Genomic DNA, 24,420 nt, shown 5'->3' with positions numbered 1-24,420 from the left:
GGTCATCGATTCTTCTATTATGCCGGAGGTACCAGTGGGTCATTTAGCAGCAACAATTTACATGATCGCCGAAAAAGGTGCAGATATGATCAAACGTACATGGTCTACCTAGCAAATGCAGCATCAACTATTCCTTCTTACATGACCAATAATTCTTAGATGTATTTTGTATATTCCAATGATGCTTGTGTGGTTATTTGTAATCTAATGAATAAAGCTGCGAAATTGAATAATTTATGAATATAGTAACTCAAATCATAAGTTTTAATTACTAATCTGATGATCCATCATCGATGCATCCATTATGTCAAAAATACCGGTGGGTATCAATAGTCATCAATCAGTGAGATCGAAGGTCGAAGGTTTCCAGAATAACCCCACGAATAAATACCCCCATATGTTCCTAATGATTGAATTGAGAAAATGAATGGATCGAGGACGGCGTTGTTTCTCTGTGTCTGATATAACTAGGCATTTTTTGTAGCTTGCCACGTTCATCTTCTTCTTTAATGTTCATGATCCGATGGTAGTGAAGGAGAAGTTATATCGCATATCTCAATTACAAATGGAGTTTCATATGAGAATGTATATTTTCGTCAAAATGCCGGAAAAGAATTTCTCGAAGCGAGACTGAGGACTATAAAAACACGAACCAGAAGAGTTTTTTCGATCGAGAGACCAACAGAATTTTTCTTCATACTGTCGGCAAACGGCGTTTGACTTTTACTACAGAGTCCATATCTAATGGTAATTAATCGTGGAAAGGTATAGCTGATGTTGTATTTTTTAGCTAAGTCACCAAGGATGCGAAATCACGTCAAATTTGGAAATCCGTCGGGTTCGAAGAAAATGACCGTCATGTGACGATCATTATGACTATGATTATGTGATTATATAATCATCCATTTGTTCAGCATGATGGAATGCATGGGGACGGTCTGAGATGCTGACGATGAATTCTCAATGAATGATTTGATTGTCATTTGATTGATATTCAATCCAATACGGTGATTTGATTATTTTCCACAGATGGAACTGTCCCATTTCCAACGAAAATTGATTCACGTTGAATTCCGGATAGTCAATTAACTATGTTGAATGGTACACGATGCAGTGCTTCAAAACCTGTAAAGTTGCATTGTAAATGAAGAACTGAATTTCAAGTGTAAATAAATATTATTTTTATCGGACGACAGACATAAGCTTAAATAACGAATTATAAATAAAGTGCGATGATGAAAATACATTCAATCACCTGTGTAATTTATTGAATGCATATCGATCTCACAATTCTTTCATACTGAATCTATATAAGTTGTCACGGAAAGTATACTCCGTATTGGATCTCGCGGGTGAGTACTAGACTCAATTTTCAGATACTCAGGATCTAATTTTTCTGTTCTATTCTAAGTTTGTGAAATTTCAGAAAAATGAGGGTAACAATTCGAATCTTGGTTCCATTACTGCTGATGATAAATTCATCCGCAGGAATATATATTTTGGAGCTCCTCGCCGATTATGGACTAACACGCCCTTATGGAATGAGAATCGAAAATTTACCAAGATTCAATGAGTATGATTTCATCATTGTGGGTTCCGGGCCTGGTGGTGCTCCAGTAGCCAATCGCCTATCAGAAAATCAAAATTGGAAGGTTTTACTTCTAGAAGCTGGTAAACCAGAAGGAATTTTGCACCAAATACCGGCAGTTTCTTTGGTGGGATCGGAATACGACTGGCAATACGTGAGTGTACCTCAGAAAAAAGCCTCCTTAGGTTTGATAGATCGAAGAGGTGCCCACACAAAGGGAAAATCGGTGGGTGGTTCGAGTTCCATAAATGGCATGATTTACGCTAGAGGAAATAGAATTGATTTCGACCTTTGGGCTAAACAAGGAAACTATGGTTGGTCGTATGATGAGATATTGCCGTATTTCAAGAAGAGTGAACGAGCTAGACTGGAAGGTATGTAGAATTTTTTTTTTTCAACAGTAGCAGTTTATTTACATCCTATGCATTTGTCTTCAGAACCAGTCGACGACCATTATCATGGCAGGGAGGGATATTTACACGTGCAGAATGCACTGTGGCGCACGCCTCTTTCAACAGCTTTCGTAAATTCCGCGAAAGAACTAGGATATGACGTTATAGACTACAATGGGGAAAAGCAAGTTGGATTCTCCTATTCTCATTCGACAAGGTTGGATGGTTCGCGATGCAGTGCTTCGAGGGCATTCCTTCGTGTAAAGCGGTTGAACTTGGATATTGTACCAGAAGCGACTGTAGCAAAAGTATTAATTGACAAGAACAATCGTGCCTATGGTGTCGAGTTTATAAAAAACAACAAGACATACCGAATTAATGCGAGTAAAGAGGTGATTCTATCTGCCGGAACGATCAACACACCCCAACTATTGATGCTATCTGGAATTGGACCTAAAAAACATCTCGACGAATTGGGAATTAAAGTTGTAAAGGATGCGAAAGTTGGATATAACTTGTGTGATCATGTGAGTTTTCCTGGACTCACGTTTCTGGTGAACCAAAGTGTCAGTTTGATTCTAAAAAACATACGAACCCCAGAAAGTGCACTAGAATATGCTGTCAATGGAACTGGGCCGTATTCTACAACTGGTGGCGAAGCACTTGCATTCACCCGTACAAAATATGCAACTGATGTCAGACCAGACCTTGAATTGTTTTTTTCCGGAGGGGCGATGCATGCGGATAATGATGGAGGCCTTCGAGTGTCGCGCCGTGTGAGCCAAGAAATTTATGACACAGTTTGGAAGCCCATTGAGGGCCAAGACGCCTGGATGATCCTACCAGCTGTTCAACTATCTCGTAGCAAAGGACGCATTAAGCTAAAATCAACTAATATTGAGGATCATCCCATAATTGATCCCAACCTTTTGCACGATCCAATCGATTTAGAAATTCTTGTAGAAGGTATTAAACTCTCAATAGCGGTATCTAAAACCAAAGCTTTCCAACAATATGGCAGTAAACTACATGATATAAAAATTCCTGGGTGCGAGAATTTCGAATTTGCCACCGATGATTACTGGTATTGCGCAGCTAAACATTTAACAATTCCCTTCCTTCATGAAGTCGGTACCGCCAAGATGGGGCCATCCTCAGATTCTACTGCCGTCGTTGACCCTGAATTAAGAGTATATGGAGTAAAGGGTTTGAGGGTTGTCGATGCATCTATAATGCCGGAGGTACCAGTGGGTCATTTGGTGGCAACAGTTTACATGATCGGCGAAAAAGGTGCTGATATGATCAAATGTGCATGGTCTACCTAGAAAATGCAGCATCAACTATTCCTTCTCACATAACCAATAATCCTTGGATGTATTTATAATGTAGTGAATAAAGACGTGGGATTGAAAAATCTATCCATATAGTACCTCGAATCATAAGAATTAATTACCAATCGGATGATCATTCCATAACTGATCACAATGCAACCTTAAACTATAAGATACAATAATTTCGGAATGTGAATCGTTAGATATCGACTTAGATAATCAATGACGTTGGGTACTTCACGATATAGCAGCAACCTTCAATCATAACACTGTTGAAATGTTACCATCTACCAAAGTAAACAGTCCATTTATCAGCTATTGTTGAACCTCAATTACAAATGAATGGCATTGAAGGAGTGAGAGTCATCAATGCATCAATATTCATCAATCAGTGAGATCGAAGGTCAAAGGTTTCCAGAATAACCCCACGAATAAACACCCCCATATGTTCCTAATGACTGAATTGAGAAAATGAATGGATCGAGGACGGCGTTGTTTCTCTGTCTCTGATATAACTAAGTATTTTTGGTAGCTTGCCACGTTCATCTTCTTCTTCAATGTTCATGATCCGATGGTAGTGAAGGAGAAGTTATGTCGCATATCTCAATTACAAATGGAGTTTCATATGAAAATGTATATTTTCGTCAAAATGCCGGAAAAGAATTTCTCGAAGCGAAGCTGAGGACTATAAAAACACGAACCAGAAAAGTTTTTTCGATCGAGAGACCAACAGAATTTTTCTTCATACTGTCGGCAAACGGGGTTTGACTTTTACTACAGAGTCCATCTAATGGTAATTAATCGTGGAAAGGTATAGCTGATGTATTTTTTAGCTAAGTCACCAAGGATGCGAAATCACGTCAAATTTGAAAATCCGCCGGGTTCGAAGAAAATGACCGTCATGTGATGATCATTATGACTGTGATTATGTGATTATATACTCATCCCGTTGTTCAGCATGATGGAATGCATGGAGACGGTCTGAGATGCTGACGATGAATTCTCAATGAATGAGTTAATTGTCATTTGATTGATATTCAATCCAATACGGTGATTTGATTATTTTCCACAGATGGAACTGTCCCATTTCCAAAGAAAATTGATTCACGTTGAATTCCGGATAGTCAATTAACTATGTTGAATGGTACACGATGCAGTGCTTCAAAACCTGTAAAGTTGCATTGTAAATGAAGAACTGAATTTCAAGTGTAAATAAATATTATTTTTATCGGACGACAGACATTAGCTCAAATAACGAATTATAAATAAAGTGCGATGATGAAAATACATTCAATCACCTGTGTAATTTATTGAATGCATATCGATCTCACAATTCTTTCATACTTAATCTATATAAGTTGTCACGGAAAGTGTACTCCGTATTGGATCTCACGGGTGAGTACTAGACTCAATTTTCAGATACTCAGGATCTAATTTTTCTGTTCTATTCTAAGGGTGTGAAATTTCAGAAAAATGAAGGTAACAATTCGAATACTGGTTCCATTACTGCTGATGATAAATTCGTCCGCAGGGATATATATTTTGGAGCTCCTCGCCGATTATGGACTAACAGGCCCTTATGGAATGAGAATCGAAAAATTACCAAGATTCAAAGAGTATGATTTCATCATTGTGGGTTCCGGGGCTGGTGGTGCTCCAGTAGCCAATCGCCTATCAGAAAATCAAAATTGGAAGGTTTTACTTCTAGAAGCTGGTAAACCAGAAGGAATTTTGCACCAAATACCGGCAGTTTCTTTTGTGGGATCGGAATACGACTGGCAATACGTGAGTGTACCTCAGGAAAAAGCCTCCTTAGGTTTGATTGATCGAAGAGGTGCCCACACAAAGGGAAAATCAGTGGGTGGTTCGAGTTCCATAAATGGCATGGTTTACGCTAGAGGAAATAGAATTGATTTCGACCTTTGGGCTAAACAAGGAAATTATGGTTGGTCGTATGATGAGATATTGCCGTATTTCAAGAAGAGTGAACGAGCTAGACTGGAAGGTGTGTAGAAGTTTTTTTTTTCAACAGTAACAGTTTATTTACATCCCATGCATTTGTCTTCAGAACCAGTCGACGAACATTATCATGGCAGGGAGGGATATTTACACGTGCAGACTCCACTGTGGCGCACGCCTCTTTCAACAGCTTTCGTAAATTCCGCGAAAGAACTAGGATATGACGTTATAGACTACAATGGGGAAAAGCAAGTTGGATTCTCCTATTCTCATTCGACAAGGTTGGACGGTTCGCGATGCAGTGCTTCGAGGGCATTCCTTCGTGTAAAGCGGTTGAACTTGGATATTGTACCAGAAGCAACTGTAACAAAAGTATTAATTGACAAGAACAATCGTGCCTATGGTGTCGAGTTTATAAAAAACAACAGGACATACCGAATTAATGCGAGTAAAGAGGTGATTCTATCTGCCGGAACAATCAGCACACCCCAACTATTGATGCTATCTGGAATTGGACCTAAAAAACATCTCGACGAATTGGGAATTAAAGTTGTAAAGGATGCTAAAGTTGGATATAACTTCTGTGATCATGTGAGTTTTCCTGGACTCACGTTTCTGGTGAACCAGAGTGTCAGTCTGATTGTAAAAAACACACAAACCCCAGAAACTGCACTAGAATATGCTGTCAACGGAACTGGGCCGTATTCTACAACTGGTGGCGAAGCACTTGCATTCACCCGTACAAAATATGCAACTGATGCCAGACCAGACCTTGAATTGTTGTTTTTCGCAGGGGCACTGCATGCGGATAATGATGAAGGCTATCGAGCGGCGCGCCGTGTGAGCCAAGAAATTTATGACACAGTTTGGAAGCCCATTGAGGGCCAAGACGCCTGGATGATCCTACCAGCTGTTCAACTATCTCGTAGCAAAGGACGCATTAAGCTAAAATCAACTAATATTGAGGATCATCCCATAATTGATCCCAACCTTTTGCACGATCCAATCGATTTAGAAATTCTTGTAGAAGGTATTAAACTCTCAATAGCGGTATCTAAAACCAAAGCTTTCCAACAATATGGCAGCAAACTACATGATATCAAAATTCCTGGGTGTGAGAATTTCGAATTCGCCTCGGATGATTACTGGTATTGCGCACTTAAACTTTTAACGTATCCCTTCCTTCATGAAGTCGGTACCGCCAAGATGGGACCATCCTCAGATTCTACGGCCGTCGTTGACCCTGAATTAAGAGTATATGGAGTAAAGGGTTTGAGGGTTGTCGATGCATCTATAATGCCGGAGGTACCAGTGGGTCATTTGGTGGCAACAGTTTACATGATCGGCGAAAAAGGTGCTGATATGATCAAATGTGCATGGTCTACCTAGAAAATGCAGCATCAACTATTCCTTCTCACATAACCAATAATCCTTAGATGTTTATAATCTAGTGAATAAAGACGTGGGATTGAAAAATCTGTCCATATAGTACCTCGAATCATAAGAATTAATTACCAATCCGATGATCATTCCATAACTGATCACAATGCAACCTTAAACTATAAGATACAATAATTTCGGAATGTGAATCGTTAGATATAGACTCAGATAATCAATGACGTTGGGTACTTCACGATGTAGCTGCAACCTTCAATCATAACACTGTTGAAATGTTACCATCTACCAAAGTAGACAGTCCATTTATCAGCTATTGTTGAACCTCAATTACAAATGAATGGCAGTGAAAGAGTGAGAGTCATCAATGCATCCATCGCGTCAACAATACCGGTGGGTATCAATATTCATCAATCAGTGGGGTCGAAGGTCGAGGAAGCTTTCTAGAATAACGCTAGGAATGAACACGCCCACATGTTCCTAATGATTGAATTGAGAAAATTGATGGATCGAGGCCGGCATTGTTTCTCTCTGCATCATATAACTAAGAATATTTTTCACGTGTCTTGTCAAGCTCATGGTACTGGAGGGGATTTTTTGTCACGTATGAATATGCGGTAAGTCATGTGACAATCATTACGATTAGGCGATTATCTAATCATCCCCTTGTTCAGAATGATGAAATGCAAGGAGACGGCCTAAGATGCTGACGATGAATTTGTCAATCAACGATTTGATTTTCATTTGATTGATATTCATATCCAACTCTGCGATTTGGTTATTTTCCGCAGGTGGAAAATATAAGCTTACATAAGGAATGATAATACAATGTAATAATAAATAAACTTTGGATCACCTGCATAATTTATTGCATGCCGATAATTTTTCTGCACCTCAGCTATATATCTCGTTACACAACATACAATCCGTACTAGTGGGATCCCGGAATAAGTCAGTTATAGATGGTTGAAATTCTCTGAAAATGCGAATTTTAACTGGAATCCTCGTTTCATTATTGCTGATAATAAATTCATCAGCAGCAATACATATTCTGAGACTGCTCGCCAATTATGGACTGACAAACACTTACGCAATTAAAACGGAACAATTACCAAGATTCAGTGATTATGATTTCATTGTCGTTGGAGCCGGTCCTGGTGGTTCTCCAGTGACCAATCGTTTATCAGAGAATAAGAACTGGAGGATTTTACTCCTAGAGGCCGGTCAGCCGGAACGGATCTCGAATCAAATACCGATGTTGTCCTTTGTTAATTCCGAATACGATTGGAAATACAGGAGTGAGCCGCAGAGAAAAGCATGTCTAGGAATAATAAATCAAAGATGTCCCATTCCCAAAGGAAAATCGTTAGGTGGTACCACCACCATAAATGGTATGGTTTACTCGAGAGGACATAAATTGGATTTTGACATTTGGGCTGCACAGGGAAATTATGGTTGGTCATACGATGAAGTCCTGCCATATTTCAAGAAGAGTGAACGCGCAAATCTTAATGGTATGTAACAATTTTCTTTATTTGTAGAAAGTGATTGATGAAAATTTGAATGATTTTTTTTTTCTTCAGAGCCAGTGGATGAATCGTATCACGGCAGAGATGGGTATGTACATGTGCAAAATGCTCCTTGGCGTACTCCTCTCACAGCAGCATTTTTAGAATCCGGGAAAGAACTGGGATACGATGTTATCGACTACAATGGACAACGACAGATTGGATTCTCGGATAGTCAATTGACTATGTTGAATGGTACACGATGCAGTGCTTCAAAAGCATATCTACGGATAAACCGGTCAAACTTGGATATCGTGACAGAAGCAACAGTATCGAGAGTATTAATTGATGAGAAGAATCATGCGTACGGCGTAGAGTTCATCAAACACAATAAATCATATCGAATTAATGCTAGAAAAGAGGTGATCTTATCAGCCGGCACAATCAACACACCGCAAATATTGATGCTTTCTGGAATTGGACCCAAAGAGCATCTTCAAGAGTTGGGAATCAACGTTGTGAAGGATGCTAAAGTTGGGTATAATTTTTGTGACCATGTTGCTTTCTCTGGTCTCACGTTCTTGGTGAACCAAAGTGTCACGTTGCTTGCAAAAAATACACTAACACCAAGAGCTGTACTCCAATACGCTATTCAAGGAACTGGACCATATTCTACAACTGGCCCCGCGGCCGTAGCATTCACTCGTACAAAATACGCAACTGATGAGCGACCAGATCTCGAATTACTTTTCCGCGCAGGATCATTCCACAGCGATAATGATGGAAGCTTCCGAAAAGCACGACGTATTAGCCAAGAAGTTTATGACACAGTTTGGAAGCCTATCATAGGTCAACATGCCTGGACAATTTGGCCGAGTGTGCAACTTGCTCATAGTAAGGGACGCATCACATTGAATTCAACCAATATTCGGGATCCTCCACTAATTGATCCCAACCTCTTGGACAATCCAATCGATGTGGAAATTCTTGTTGAAGGAGTTAAACTCGCGATAGAGATATCTAAATCTCAAGCTTTTCAGAAATACGGCAGTAAAATGCATGAGATAAAAATCCCTGGGTGTGAGTCGTTAGAATTCGCCTCGGATGATTACTGGCGTTGCGCAATTCGCCATGTCACAAGTACCTTTAATCATGAGATGGGAACTGCTAAAATGGGTCCAACTACAGACTCTGCAGCTGTTGTTGATCCGGAATTACGAGTACATGGAGTTGGAGGACTGAGGGTCATCGATGCTTCAATCATGCCGGAAATACCAGTGGGACATTTGTCAGCCACAAGTTACATGATCGCCGAGAAAGGTGCTGATATGATTAAAAAATCATGGCAGGCTTAAGAATTATATCAACATTCTCTCCCTGAACTATTAGCTACTATTATCATTCACTAAAAATATCTCCAAATATTGGAATTAAATTATCAATCTGACGAAGTGTCTAGTAACTAAATTGTACTCGTCACTGCGATTTGTTTATTTTTTCAAAATCGCAGACATAAACGCAAATAAAGAATGGGAAAGGAGATGTGATGATAAAAATGTACAAATCACCTGTGTTATTTATGACATGTATATTGATCCAACAATAACACGTCCAATTATTTCAAAACACGCTATATAAATCGTGTTTCAAGTAAAAATCGTGAAATTTGGTTTCCGGGGTAAGTAAATCGCGGAGAGTTGAACATTTCACAAATTTTGCAATTTCATTTTTTTTTATTCATCTGAGCGATTCCAAATTCCAGAAAGATGAGGGCGATAGTTCAAATTTTAATTCCATTACTGCTGATGATAAATTCATCGGCAGGAATACATATATTGGAACTCCTAAAAAATTACGGACTAACGAACACCTATGCCATCAAAACCCAACCATTACCCAGATTTTCTGACTATGACTTTATTGTCGTTGGTTCTGGTCCTGGTGGTGCCCCAGTAGCCAATCGACTATCTGAAAATAGAAACTGGAAGGTTTTGCTTCTCGAAGCCGGTAAACCAGAAGGAATTTTGAATCAAGTACCGATGCTTTCTTTCGTGAATTCTGAATATGACTGGCAATACACAATCGAGCCTCAGAAAAAGGCATGCTTGGGTATAATAGACAGGAGGTGTCCCTATCCAAAGGGAAAAGCGCTGGGTGGTTCCAGCACCATCAACAGCATGGTTTACTCCAGAGGAAATAAGCTAGATTTCGACCTTTGGGCTCAGCAGGGAAATTACGGTTGGTCATATGATGACGTGTTACCATATTTCAAGAAGAGTGAACGTGCCAAACTTCGAGGTACGTAACAAGCCCTCAGCTACATTTCTCATACTAGTATACCTCATATATATGATTATTTTGTCTTCAGAGACAGTGGATGAATCGTATCATGGTAAGAGTGGATATTTACACGTGCAGGATGTTTCATGGCGAACACCCCTCGCAAGCAAATTTTTGGAATCTGGGAGAGAACTGGGCTACGATATCATTGATTACAATGGGCGACGACAGATTGGATTTTCATACGGCCAATTCATGATGCTGGATGGTACACGGTGCAGTTCATCAAAAGCATACCTACAAGTCAGGCGATCAAACTTGGATATTGTAACAGAGGCGAGAGTATCGCGGGTACTAATTGACGGAAACAATTGTGCCTATGGTGTGGAGTTCACGAAAAACAATAGAACATATCGAATTAATGCAAGCAAAGAGGTGATTCTGTCAGCCGGGGCAATTGACACGCCGAAGCTTCTAATGCTGTCCGGAATTGGACCCAAAGAGCATCTGGAGGAATTGGGAATCAGAGTGGTAAAAGATGCTAAAGTTGGATATAATCTTTGTGACCACGTGGCTTTTGCTGGACTCACGTTTTTGGTGAATCAAAGTGTCACTCTAATCCAGAAAAACGTTGAAACAACAAAAGCTGTACTTCAATACGCCATCAAAGGCACTGGGCCATATTCTACACCTAATGCTAACGAAGGCCTCGCATTCGTTCGCACAAAATACGCAAAAGACGTTCGACCAGATGTAGAATTGGTATTTCGTACATCAACATTCAATGGGGATAACGAGGAAAACTTCCGAAGGGGACGTCGTGTCACTCAAGAAATTTATGACGCCGTTTGGAAGCCCATTGAGGGTCAAGATGCCTGGGCGATTTGGCCCGCCGTGCAACTTATTCAGAGTAAGGGACGCATCAAATTGAGATCAACTAATATTAATGATCACCCCTTAATTGATCCTAATCTCTTCGACGATTCAAACGATCTGGAAACTCTGGTTGAAGCTGTTAAAATTGCAATAAAGGTATCTGAATCTAAAGCTTTTCAGCAATATGGCACTAAACTACATGATACAAAAATTCCTGGATGTGAGTCATTTGAATTCGGCACGGATGATTACTGGCGTTGCGCAATCCAACATGTAACAGTTACCTTCAATCATGACATGGGTACTGTTAAAATGGGACCATCAACAGACTCATCTGCTGTTGTTGATCCGGAATTACGAGTGTATGGAATTGGAGGATTGAGGGTCATTGACGCATCCATCATGCCAGAAATGCCAGTGGGTCATTTGTCAGCGACAACTTACATGATCGCCGAGAAAGGCGCTGATATGATTAAAAAATCGTGGTAGGATTGAACACTACCCGATGAATCTTCTTTATGTATCATAAATTCTTCCCTACCAGTTGTGATGAATTTTAATGATCCCATAATTGATCTTTTTTTTACGATCTTGGGGCTCTGGTTGGAGCTATTAAACTAACATTAGAGTTATCTAAATCCCAAGCTTTTCATTAATGTTATAATGAAATTCTTGTCTATGAGTCATTCGAATTGGGCTCACATGTTTACTACCGTTAAAATATGACCACCTACCGACTCATCTGTTGTTGTTGACCCTGAATTACGAATGTGTGGATTTCAAGGACTGAGGGTGGTCGATGCTTTCATCGTACCGACAGCACCAGTGGGTTATTTACCAACAATTTACCTGATCACCGAGAAGGGCGCTGATTTAATTAAAAAATCATGAAAAAATCAACAAGTTGCGATGAATTTTAATGACCCCATAATTGGTCGGAATTTCTTTTCGATAATAAAACTATTGTGAAACTATGGTCGAAGCTATTAAACTAACATTAGTTATCTAAATCCCAAACTTTTCACTAAAGTAATATACAAATTCCTGAACGTGTTTTTTTTCTTTTTTCTTGTTTCAGTTATTCTTATTACTTTGTCTTATACTCTTAAATTATCACTGTTAAGAACTTCTTAACAGTAATAATTTAAGAGTATTGATTCTATTGATTCTAATAATTTTTTTTATTAAAAAAATCCTGAATGTGAGCCATCAGAATTTGGCTTTAATCATAACATGGGGACTGTTTAAATCTGATTATCTGCAGACTCATCTGCTACTGTTGACCCTGAATTACGAATGCATGGATTTAAAGGAGTGAGGATGGCCGATGCTTTCATCATACCAGAAGTATCAGCGGATTTTTTTTAGCAACAACAATTAACATGTCACTAAAAGAGGTGCTGATTTAATAAAACATCATCAAAGACTCAACCACTACCCCTCAAATTATTCCCCCCCATCCCCAGCAGTGTAATAAACTTCCAAATGAACTAGCCACTAAAAATCTATTGCCGGACGGTCTATATTACTCATGTTTCCATCCATCCACGTCGTACAACGAATTTGTCAGTGTAGGCATGCTGTATGACTCATCTCCTCCAGAACGCATGCATCAGCAGGAAGAGCGAGATACTGACAAAAACAACGTTATATAAAGCCACCAGCTCATCTACAAATCAACACAATAAAATCCAAAGCCCGGAGAAACCCCTTTTCCTCAATACCGGCGACAGATCCCAACGATAACCTCGAATTATGACACAATCGTTCTTATCAGTACCCTCGCTCCCCCAGCGCACCAATTGTCAATACTGAGAAAATTTAAAAACCCATGACGCAAAATAAACAAACATTAAACAAGCAATCATGCGTAAATTGCAGTATTCAACAAATAAATATACCTGATACAACAAGAGCTTCATTTGGGCCGCAAGTGTGTACGTTTCCCATGGTAAAACCAGATAAATGTTATCCTTGTACTGTTTTTCCTTGGATGAAAAAAAAAATGATAAATACACAGGGCTCACGAGACACGAAATAATGTTTCAATTAATATTTTCTAATTGTCACTAACGACCACTGATTCCCATGTGAACCCAATAGCTAAACTATAACCCCGCGTATACGATGTACAACACTACGTCAAAACCTTCACTTTACACTTTTTATTTTCGTTCACTCTTTTTTTTCTCTTTCGTCGTGAGTCCCGGAGCCACCGCGGAAATTTTACCCGAAAGCCACTGCCCAAACCCCAAACACACGCACACCGACGCGATGAATGCACAACACTGGAAGGGCAGAGGTGCCAACGTTGGGTAAACAAAATGGCGCGATGATCGCGCCCAGTTCCGGTGTGTTTGGATCAGTTTGGATGTTTGGAATATTTTCGCGAAGCATCTTATAACCTCTAAGTAACATTTCACTGTTTCAAATGATAACGTGACGTTATTTATCGGTTAAATAGGGAAAAGACCAGTGAAATTATTTGGGAAACATTATTGCTGCGAGAATTGGTGGGAATGGTTGTGGGTAAAGTGAAAAATCGAGGGATTGAGAGATGTTTTGGGCAATGTTGATGCACTATTGGAGCACCTGTCCTGCTGTTACCACGTAATGCACTCGATTGTTTGGTAGTTCAGGACATTGCGAGATGAACAAGAGTAGCATGAATACCCCACAATCGAATAAGAAGAAGAGGAGCAGGATGGGGGTGAAGAATGATACCACTGCAGCGGCTAATCAGGAAGTACTTAGTCCGCAGGAAGCCACACGTTTTGTTCTGGTAAAATTTAATTATCAAAGTATAAATATTCGATGCAGTTTGGGGATTGGGGAGAATGGGGGTGAATGAATCCCTGACAATTTTTGGTTGATTTTTAAGGTAGTTTTTCAGGCTTGAAAAATGAGTCGTAATTTGGTTGAATAGTATCGTTTTTTGGGGGATAGTTATCATTTTTAAATGTTCTATATCCACAATAATTTAGGAATAGTGAAGATTGGAATATAATGGACTGGATTTAGTTGTTAATAACTCGACAATAGGGAAATTAAGTTTCACGATTTTTTAGTCATTTTTAAGGTAATTTTTCAGGCTTGAAAAATTAGACCCGATTTATTTGAAACGTATTGTTTAATCAGGCAGATGGTGTTGATTTCTAAAAGTTACATTTTCACTAGAATTCAGTAGCGAAGTGGTAAAACGGTACAATTCAATTTTGACTATTGACCACTTTTCAATGAATATCTCAGAATCTAAGGGGGATAGCAGAATTTTTGTTAAATCTTTTTTGTAAAGCCGATTGAGTGCTGCAAAAAATGTAATTACAAAAATTTCGTTATTACCCTTACATTCGGAAATATTCCTCAAAAACTCACTTCGCTACTGAATTTATTAATAGAGGAGATTGGAATAAAATGTATTGTTTTTAATCTTCAGTATCTCAAGATTGACATCGAGAAGTTTAACAAATCTCTACGTCATTCTAGTCCTATTATTCCAGACACAAAAATGCGGCTCAATTCGTTCAAATCGTATCGTTCACTTAGAAAAGTTCTACGATTTAATAAAATCCTCTTTACTCACCACTAAAAAATCCTTCACTAAAATTTCCCATCGCTTTCAGATGAACCCCCTGGGCGACGAACTAGGGAAGACCTACAAAATCGCCATAAACAATGGTATTCCGATAGCATCAGTGGACGACCTCGACATAGACGAGAAGAAGCTCCTGTCCCAGACCCTCGAAAAAGAGAAAGAAGACAAAGCCATCTTGAGCACTCTACCGGTAGCAGTGGTGAAGGAGTTGGAGGGTTACGAGGACCAAATTGGTGAGGCAGAGCCCCTCCCAAATTCGTACGTAAGATTTATGGAGAGGAGTGGAGAGGAGCTCGATGGGGAAGTTGAATACGACCTGGACGAGGAGGATTCTGCCTGGTTGGCAGTTGTCAATGAACGAAGAATCTCGTCGGGACTGCCTCCAATGGAGCCAGATACCTTCGAGCTTCTGATGGATAGGTAGATCTTTTATCAAATCCCCTGAAGTTACATAAACCCTAATTTGATATTTACAAGAGTTTAAATTTCACGTGTCGTGCATCTGTGGAAAAATTTCATGAAAAAACCTTTCTCCAAAAAATTCTTTTGAATTTTATGAATAAAATTCAATAGAATCTGTAGATAAAATTCTAACGATGCTTTTATTTGAATAAACAAATAGAGTTTCAATAGAAATTCAATAAGAATTTCTCAGAGAAATTCCCATGTTTTTCTACTAATTTTTTTTACACGTCTGCACTCCTTGAAAGTCTATTTCGCTATTCAGCTTTGATTATTTTCTACATTAGGTTAGAGAAGGAGTCGTATTTTCAGCAGCAGAGCAATGGAGGTGGGGGTGTAGCTGCTGATGAAGATGCGGTTTGCTGCATTTGCATGGATGGGGAGTGCCAGAACAGCAATGCCATATTATTCTGTGACATGTGTAATCTAGCTGTTCACCAGGACTGCTATGGGGTACCTTATATTCCAGAGGGTCAGTGGCTCTGCAGGAGGTGCCTCCAGAGCCCCTCCAGAGCAGTAGACTGCGTTCTCTGTCCAAATCGAGGTGGAGCATTCAAGCAAACTGATCGTCCAGCGACCTGGGCGCACGTCGTCTGCGCTCTCTGGATACCAGAAGTTCGTTTTGCTAATACTGTTTTCCTCGAGCCCATCGACAGCATCGAAAGCATTCCTGCGGCCAGGTGGAGGCTCACCTGTTGTGTTTGCAAGAGGAGAAGTGCTGGTGCCTGCATACAGTGTCACAAGAGCAATTGTTATGCTGCTTTTCATGTGACTTGTGCACAGCAGGCGGGCTTGTGCATGAGGATGAGAACTGTTCAGCCGGCTAATGGGGAGCCCATGCTCGTGCAGAAGACTGCTTACTGCGAGGCACATACACCACCCGATTTTCAACCGTCTACCAATCCTGCCGAGGCTAGGAGAAGGGCTATTGCTAATAAGAAGACGTCGTCAGCACCGGTTATCTCTATTCCCACTATTCCCCCGGAGAGGATTAGAGAAATTGCTAGGTGAATTTTTCATGGGACAGGCTGAACGCCTTCTTTCCATTTTTCTATGATGAATTTTTAATGGTTTTGGTAACTACTATGGGAAAAAATGGCAAAAAATTATATTTGTAAGGAGGTTATCATGAAATTTCTGGATGAAATTTCCGTAAACTCTTTGAGAAATTTTTCATCACGAAAAATCTATGAAAATTGTTAATTGGAGTTCGTCTATTATTTGCTTCATTTACTACTCATTCGTTTTGAATAAATTCCGAGATCCAAGGGAGCTTGAAACATTCTACTCTCATAAATAAGCTCTTTCAATCATCAAAAACCTTTCTAAAATCTTGAAATTCCAATAAAAAAAAATGTACTGTAAAATTTTCTTTATAATCTTTTAGTTTTACACCCATTCTGCAAGAGACCGACGAGACACTCTTCTTATTCACAATTTATCCAGCTGAAAAAAATCAACACAAAAAAAAACATTATTCATTTTCAAGACGAATGAATAATGAAAAACAAACATTTGCACTCAACCCACTTATATCATTACTTTACAACATTCCGTCAACGAATTTTCTTCCCTTGCAGCCTCGCCGAAGGTCTCCCCAAGCGAAGTCAGTTGATCCAGCGGCTGATAGCCTACTGGACCCTCAAACGTCAGCACAGAAACGGCGTTCCCCTCCTCCGTCGTCTCCAGAGTTCCCACCCCCACGGTAGACCACCTCCGCTCGGAGGGCACTCGCCTGCTCCCGACGGTGAACTCCGGGGTGAGCTCTACCGTCAGCTGAAATACTGGCAGTGCTTGCGTCAAGACCTGGAGCGAGCGAGATTGCTGTGCGAACTCGTTCGTAAACGTGAGAAACTCAAGAAAGAGCTGTTCAAAGTGAAGGAAAAGTGTCTGTGGTTCGAGCTCAGGCCCCTGGAGAGCGTTCTCCAGACATTGTTGGAGGCTATCAAAGCCAAGGACACTAACGACGTCTTCGGACAGCCCGTCAACATCAGCGAGGTGCCAGATTACCTGGAGATAGTCTCCCAGCCGATGGACCTCTCGACAATGGAGACGAAAATTGAGAAGCAAGAGTACAACAGTCTCTCTGATTTTCAGAGTGACTTCACCCTCATGGTGAACAACTGTCTTGCCTACAACTGCAAAGACACGATGTTCTACAGAGCTGGGCTCAAAATGCGGGAGCAGGGGGGAGCCCTGATCGATCAGGTCCGCAAGGATTACCCTGAACTCGACCCTCATCCCCCGGTTGTCGATCAGACAACGAAATCGAGAAAACGAGAACGAGTGAGTAGAAGTCGAACGGAGTCAGAGAGTCAGAGTGGGGAGAAGGAAATTGTTGGGGTAAATCGAAGAACTGCGGTTTTATTCACGAGGAAGGCCAAGGCCAGGGCCAGCAAGGGGGGACAGACACCTGTTAGTGAGGAGCTGAGGAAGCAGACGGACAGCTTCAGGGTTTACAGGTAGGAGTGCTAAATTACCTTCATTTCGTACGTAATTTAATGTGTTAAGTCACTGGTAAAAGACATTTCATAAAAGTCTATCTTTTTTGCTTTACATTTTGGGGTAAAATGGAGCTATCGAAGTACAATAAAGTTCAATAAAGTAAAAACCACAAATGTAAATGGAACGAGTTTTTTCTTAATTAACTTGAGGATATCCAAGTATTTTTTGCAGTTGATAGAATACACTATAGATTCAATCATTTTCAATCATCAAATTTGGCAATTGAAATGCGTGAGAAAAATTTGAAGAAAAAATCAGGAATCTCCAGCGTCATTAAAATTACATTTTGCACAGAATTATTATTTTTTTAATCTCCTTCCAAACGTTTATTTTTGAATGACTTTTCAGATTTTTAAAATGTTTTTTAGTTGTCAATGGCAATCTCCGCTGCATTAAAATTCACCATCAGAATTCTTTTCTTATGATTCTTGTGACACGAGATTTTTTAATTTTCTGTTGTCCTTATTTACAGGAGTGGGAATATGGACAGTGATATTGGGGAGGGGGACAGCCAGTCTTCGAGCTGCAGCAGCTGCTCTACGAGTAGATCGACGACACCTGAACCTGAGGAGGAAGAGGAGGAGGAAGAGGAAGAGGAGGATCGGGAGCAGCAGGAGGAGGAGGAGGACGATGAGGAGGAAGAGGAGGAGGAGGAGGACAGCGAGCCGCCGCCTTCCCCGAAGAAGATTAAGGACAATGAGAAGAGCAAAGTTAGGGGCGAGGGTCGTCTCGAAGCACTGACACTCGTCTGGGCCAAGTGTCGGGGCTATCCGTGGTATCCTGCCTTGATTATTGATCCTAACACTCCGAGGGGAACTGTTCATAAAGGGGTGCCCATTCCAGCACCTCCTGATGATGTTCTGGCACTTGCGGTTAATTATAAGGATCCTGTGCATCTTGTTCTGTTTTTTGATACCAAGAGAACATGGTGAATCAGTTTAATGGATTTTTTCATTTTTTGCGGCATGAATGAGGTTTACACTATGAAATATTTTCATCAAGCGACCGTCTTACTTGAATTTTAAGGAATCTCGTCCTTGAAAATTCATAGTTTGATGAAAAAAATTATGAAAACTGAAAATTTCTGAATAATTCTTCCATACAAATGACAGAAATCATAAAAATTCCGGTGAATTGAGGTCAATTCATTCTTGAATTTCAAATTGATTGGAAGTTCTGCCCAATTTGGTTTTCAATATTCAAGTTTTTATTTAAAAAATCAAGTATGTTGAAATTGTCGTCTTCCTACTGCTCTCAATTGAATTCAATGTCACTTTTTTGAAAATTAATATTAAATGTCCATAAAATTTTAATTTTTCTCTACAGTATAATGTATTGTTTTCCTTTATTTTGTGCAATATTGATTGATTTCAGGCAGTGGTTACCTGGTGAAAAATTAGAGAAACTAGGGGTTTCCCAAAAAGTCGACGAAGCTAAACTAATCGAATCTCGAAAGCCGGCTGATCGTAAAGCTGTCAAGAAGGCGTACCAGGAGGCACTCCATTACCGCAAACAAACACATAATACGGCATTCAATACAGTATCATCGTCCTAGTTAATGGTATTAAAATAGATATCCTTTTTTATTAGAAAACGCAATTTGTTCATATCAAAAGACATACGAAAAGAACATAAACATAATTTTTGATGAATAGTTTTGTGTTTTCATTACTCCTGTTTTTTCTTTATGACTTGAGGCTTGAAGTCGGGGTTGGTAGCTTTGGTGAAGGCTTCGGCGTACATCGCCAGTCTCTGGGTCATCTGTATGATAATTAAATTTATCATTAACTTTATCAACATTTCAGGAGCTATTTTTTGTTAATTGATTAAATTATGATTTCTCATCCTCATTTTTTTTATCTGCTTATTCATTTCTCATTCATTCATTATCGATTGAATAGATAACAACATATTTATATTAAACTTTTCTCCTATTAATTTTTGATAAATTCCAAAGTATATTTGAATGTTTTACTAATTGAAAAATTTCTCAGAAGTTTTTAAAATTTTGCAAAATTTCCATGGATTCTTATATTTGGAAAAAAATCAGAATGTTTGAAATTTTTAGTGATAAAAAAATGAGGTGATAAAAAATATAACAGAAGCATACTCGAAAACCCCAGTGATCGTTCGTATGACGACAGGCATTAAGATCCATCTCAACGATGAGTAAGCCATCTCTATGACGACTCAAACCAGGAGTGCGAGTGCCATTGGGTGCAGTTACGTAACTAGATCCGTAAAAATGTCCAAAGTCTTTGTGAGCAGGCTTCCCATCGCCCGATGTAAATTCATTGGGGAACGTTTCAGTTCCAACACGATTTATAGCACAGGTAAAGTAGCTGTTCGCTATCGCGGCGCATCGGGCTTCAACGGGCCAGAGAGGCTCAGACAAGGCGCCCACAGTTGCCGAGGGATTGAACACAATCTAGTAGATTAAATTATTCATTCAATCATAGTCATGAGGCTTTTCCGGGTGTTAAATCGGATTTATTTAATTTATTGAGAGATAATGGGGTAGTATTCAATGCGAGAATGTTCATCATTTCATTGTTATTTTTTTCCAAGTGATATCCAATGAAGAAAAATCAATAGAAAAACGTAATTCGTAAGAAATTCTATTAAAAATTCAATCTATTTTTTTGGGCTATTTATAGAATTTCATCGCAACATTTTCTTGAGAGATAGGTGATAGAAAAAATTCCAATAGACTGAGTTATACAGGAAAACACCATCTATAGGCATTTTTTATAAATATGTATTTAAAAAGGCATGAAGAAGTTGCATAATTTTTCAATAGAATTCCTACGGAGTTCCAAAAGAAATTCTAAAGAATTTCGCAGAAAAGAACGATTTCCACACTTTACTATGTTTCTTCAAAAGAATCTTCCTAGTGAGGGTAGTTCTAGGTGAAATTTTCATGACGCCTAATGATTATTGAAGGCATCGAATTTAATTACCTCTGCTCCATTAATTCCAAACATCGCCCAATTCAAGGGATGATGCCGTCCATAGCAAATGTTGACACCAATTTTTCCAAATTGCGTCTCAAAAACTGGGTGGCCAGTATCGCCCTCCATATAATACGTGGATTCGTTGAAATCCCCAACTCTTGGGATGTGATTCTTCCTGTGCTTGCCCAGTACTTGGCCATCAGTGTCGATTACAACAGCAGTATTCCAGAGGATATTCCCGTGAACGCTGTCTCGTTCCAGGATGGGGGATATTATCACCATTTCATGAATTTTAGCAAGCTTGGATAATAATTTTGTGCTGGGGCCGGTCAGTGCGTCTTCGGCGAATTCAACCCATGGGTATTTCTCTCTTGTACAGAATGCAAAAGGCATGTCTGGAAATTATAAATTCGTCTGTGAAATTTCCTCTTTATTTTGAACATTGAATGCTGAATTAAAATAAATAATTGCCTGCATTTTTGTAATTTTTTTATCATTTTCATTGCTCGAATTTCGTATGAATTACTCTTTGCTAAACACTCGAAGACTTTGACTTGAAATTTTCTTGTGGCAAACAGAATGAAATGATCAAAGGAATAAACAATTGCATACGAAAATGATTTTACTTGTGGACTTGAAGAACTATTTAGCCTATCGAATATCATTTAAATAATTATTGCATACTCCAGGCCTCTTGCAGACAAACAATGTTGACATTGGCCCTTCCTGCCACTTCTATGTACCCCTCAATTTTACTATGAATAGCATTTCGTTGGTCAACCACTGGTGCTTCTGTGGGAAGAACGATTGAATTTTGGATTAGTCCCACTCGAACTATCCTCCGGGGATTCGTTGACTCCTCCCGAGCAATGTCCACCAAAGAGTAACTGTTCACGTCGAAATCAGTCACATCCCGAATAATGCCTTGGAGGCTGGAAATAGTTTTTATTACCAATGGGAGTAGATTGAAGGAGTATCCCCATTTATTAATAACAACGTTTGATTAATGAATTTCTTGTTCATGAAGAAATCCATATTTTTTGAAAGAGCCCATGTTATATTCCGAAAATAACATCGAATTATCTCGTAAAACTCTCAAGCCTCTCCTTTCAGACATAAACTTTCTAATGTTTCTTCAGATTTTTAAAATGTATTTTAATTGTCAATGGCAAACGAACAATCGTTGACAATTTTTAATTTGAAAAAGTACATCATAAGTGATTTCTCATGAAGAGCTTTGAAATCATCGTAATTTTCTAAATAAATTGAATAGTCTTTGGCTGAATATCAGAAGCTTCGAAAAAACTGAAATTAAAAAATAGTAAAATAATTGATAATGTGGAATTGTCAATTGTCTACTGAGTAAATAATACTAAATTTCATAAAAAGGATTTTCGATTAATCAAATAATCGTTAATCTTCCTAACTAAATTATTGATTAATACATAATTCGGAATTTAAATATTTAACTGATGATTAATTTAATAATTAAAAATTGTACAGTAATATTGACGAATTGACTAGTTTAAAATGTAACGGTAATTTAAATTTATTATTATGGCTTTTTCATGAAGAAATCCATATTTTTTTAAAGAGCCCATTTTATATTCCGAAAATACCATCGAATTATCTCGTAAAACTCTCAAGCCTCTCATTTTTTCAGAGTTTTCTTTGCATTCTTGGCACGCCGCCTCAACCCAATTTTTTGACATGAATAAAAAACTCCGAATGGTTATTATTCATACCTGCAGCCCTCCCCATACAAAACGGCCAATGTTTTTTGCAACTCAGGCTCGGGAATATATTTCTCGAGTGTTGCTCTCAGATTAAAGTCTTCCATCTTGAGGCTGCACGTACGACTGACTGAGTATTTATCAACGACGTCGTTATCAATTGATCTAAAAAGTGGGTCGAGTGCCCTGTCACTCCCTGGAATTTAATTTGTTTGTTTGGACGCTCAATGCAGTTCACGTTTTCAACGAGAAAGTCGCCCACGTCGTCCGTTGTTTACAATTTCACACGTGTGACAAGAAACTGTTTTTTGAAAGGGAAAATAGGATTAATTAAGTGTAACAATGGGAGAGAATCAGGGACCTATTATTTGTGTTCCTGGTAATGTAACAGATGTTTTAATGAATATTTGTCGCCCTTTTGGAAGCTCGGAGTGGATTTTCTAACCTATTTTCTCCACTTCTTGCAGGCCAGAGGCTGTGTCCAGCGAATAAAACTAGTCTTCCCGGACCTGGAACTTACGAATTGAATGGATATATTTATGCCAAGTTGGCTGGGACCGTTGAAATATTGGAGGACGATAATGTAAACGAATATTCAAGTTATCAAGATGACTTGATTTATCATGTTCCATTTTATTTCACTCTCAATTTCTTCATTCAACATTTTTCAACGTATTTCAGACTAAAACGATAATTGTTCATGGCACAACAGAGCAGAGCATCGTTCCAACGCCCGGTGACATTGTCACAGCAATGGTAACAGTGGTGAATCAAAGATTCTGTAAATGCATCATGAAATGCATTGGAGATACTGTTCTGACGAGGACTTACAGGGGAATATTGCGGAAAGAGGATGTTAGGGCAACTGAGAAGGACAGGGTGGAATTGTACAAGTCGTTTCGACCTGGGGATATCATTCTCGCTCGAGTTGTATCCTTTTTCAATTGTTGCAATATCTACGTCTACACCTACATTTCTCAATTAAAAAAAAATTAATTGTCATTTTTTTTACAAACGGAAGAATGCCCATTTATTCATTTTATAATTTTTCTTCGATAAAATTGCATTAAAAAATGCAGAGAATGCAAATTGACAATTAAAAAATAATAGAATGGAGAAAAAATGGAGAATGAAAAATTGTTATGGAGACATAATTAACTCTCACGCTATGAATTAATTTAGAGTAATTAATTAATAATTAATTGTTAGAATGAAAGAGGAAAAATAATCATGAAAACATTGCGAGTATGAAAAATTCGGTAGAAACCAATAATTTTCTATGAATTCCTTATTATTCATTAACAGATGCCCATGACTGAAGCCCACACCTACTCATTAAGTACAGCTGAGAATGAATTGGGTGTTGTTGTTGCTCACAGCGAAGAAGGTCTGCATAAAAATGATATTCCGCAATTAAATTTCTCAGCTCTTGTTGAATCCTTATTAATCTTGATAATGAGTAGATGAATAACAACAATAATGTTTTCCAGGAGTTTCTATGGTACCAATCAGTTGGACGGAGATGCAGTGCCCCAAGACACTCACTAAAGAATTTCGAAAAGTTGCGAAAGTTATTCCTGAACATGTTATCACTGAAACTGAATGTATCATTCTTCGTCATGGGAATGATTAATTGTACTTTAATAAAATATCCAAAAGGTTTTATTAATAAATTTGTTATTCATTATTTTTCATTCTCATTTTAATTTTCCAAATACTTTTGAAAGTTCTGGATGGCCCCTTGCTTGAATCATCGGAATCAACATTCACTCGGCGACAAAATTCGATTTTGCCGAAAGTCGACTTTCCCCCTGAAAAATCCAAGATCTGTCTCTCGACCCA

At 38.9% G+C, this 24,420-nt stretch overlaps 8 protein-coding genes across 9 annotated transcripts in view; 6 read left to right on the top strand and 2 right to left on the bottom strand.

Annotated features, from left to right (window-relative positions):
- The window catches only part of LOC107038346 (flotillin-2), a 112,746-nt gene extending 99,122 nt beyond the window's left edge, over positions 1–13,624 (bottom strand). For both annotated transcript variants that reach the window (XR_001460893.2, XM_015257389.2), the window contains exon 1: positions 13,231–13,624. Coding sequence is in view for 1 of the 2 variants with exons in the window: in XM_015257389.2 (XP_015112875.1) it covers positions 13,231–13,279 (49 nt within the window). In the remaining variant the exon portion in view is untranslated. The remainder of the gene's footprint in view (positions 1–13,230) is intronic.
- LOC107038342 (glucose dehydrogenase [FAD, quinone]) lies at positions 1,431–3,416 on the top strand. Its single transcript, XM_015257385.1, has 2 exons — positions 1,431–1,962; positions 2,026–3,416. The coding sequence occupies exons 1-2, from the start codon at positions 1,431–1,433 to the stop codon at positions 3,303–3,305; spliced, it is 1,812 nt and encodes a 603-aa protein (XP_015112871.1). The 3' UTR covers positions 3,306–3,416.
- On the top strand, positions 4,785–6,677 carry LOC107038343 (glucose dehydrogenase [FAD, quinone]-like). The gene is made up of 2 exons (XM_015257386.1): positions 4,785–5,316; positions 5,380–6,677. The coding sequence occupies exons 1-2, from the start codon at positions 4,785–4,787 to the stop codon at positions 6,657–6,659; spliced, it is 1,812 nt and encodes a 603-aa protein (XP_015112872.1). The 3' UTR covers positions 6,660–6,677.
- Positions 7,648–9,624, top strand: LOC107038340 (glucose dehydrogenase [FAD, quinone]). Its single transcript, XM_015257383.1, has 2 exons — positions 7,648–8,179; positions 8,249–9,624. Exons 1-2 carry the CDS (start codon positions 7,648–7,650, stop codon positions 9,526–9,528), a joined length of 1,812 nt encoding a protein of 603 aa, XP_015112869.1. The 3' UTR covers positions 9,529–9,624.
- LOC107038344 (glucose dehydrogenase [FAD, quinone]-like) lies at positions 9,940–11,818 on the top strand. The gene is made up of 2 exons (XM_015257387.1): positions 9,940–10,471; positions 10,542–11,818. Exons 1-2 carry the CDS (start codon positions 9,940–9,942, stop codon positions 11,816–11,818), a joined length of 1,809 nt encoding a protein of 602 aa, XP_015112873.1.
- Positions 13,625–13,672: 48 nt separating the features above from the next.
- Positions 13,673–19,545, top strand: LOC107038332 (peregrin). Its single transcript, XM_015257375.2, has 6 exons — positions 13,673–14,111; positions 14,953–15,344; positions 15,674–16,393; positions 16,967–17,848; positions 18,364–18,819; positions 19,266–19,545. The coding sequence occupies exons 1-6, from the start codon at positions 13,980–13,982 to the stop codon at positions 19,444–19,446; spliced, it is 2,763 nt and encodes a 920-aa protein (XP_015112861.1). The 5' UTR covers positions 13,673–13,979; the 3' UTR covers positions 19,447–19,545.
- Positions 19,447–22,775, bottom strand: LOC107038348 (beta-ureidopropionase). Its single transcript, XM_015257391.1, has 5 exons — positions 22,591–22,775; positions 21,530–21,777; positions 20,852–21,240; positions 20,002–20,319; positions 19,447–19,652 (listed from the first exon to the last, which is right to left on the bottom strand). Exons 1-5 carry the CDS (start codon positions 22,683–22,685, stop codon positions 19,560–19,562), a joined length of 1,143 nt encoding a protein of 380 aa, XP_015112877.1. The 5' UTR covers positions 22,686–22,775; the 3' UTR covers positions 19,447–19,559.
- Positions 22,682–24,251, top strand: LOC107038349 (exosome complex component CSL4). The gene is made up of 5 exons (XM_015257392.2): positions 22,682–22,957; positions 23,046–23,161; positions 23,260–23,508; positions 23,884–23,965; positions 24,069–24,251. The coding sequence occupies exons 1-5, from the start codon at positions 22,921–22,923 to the stop codon at positions 24,209–24,211; spliced, it is 627 nt and encodes a 208-aa protein (XP_015112878.1). The 5' UTR covers positions 22,682–22,920; the 3' UTR covers positions 24,212–24,251.
- The last annotated feature ends 169 nt before the right edge of the window (positions 24,252–24,420 follow it).

The sequence above is a fragment of the Diachasma alloeum genome, unplaced genomic scaffold (assembly GCF_001412515.2).
Source record: "Diachasma alloeum isolate Michigan unplaced genomic scaffold, Dall2.0 Dall_scaffold_00280, whole genome shotgun sequence".
Classification (NCBI taxonomy): Eukaryota; Metazoa; Arthropoda; class Insecta; order Hymenoptera; family Braconidae; genus Diachasma; species Diachasma alloeum.
This window is presented reverse-complemented; position numbering and strand designations above follow the sequence as displayed.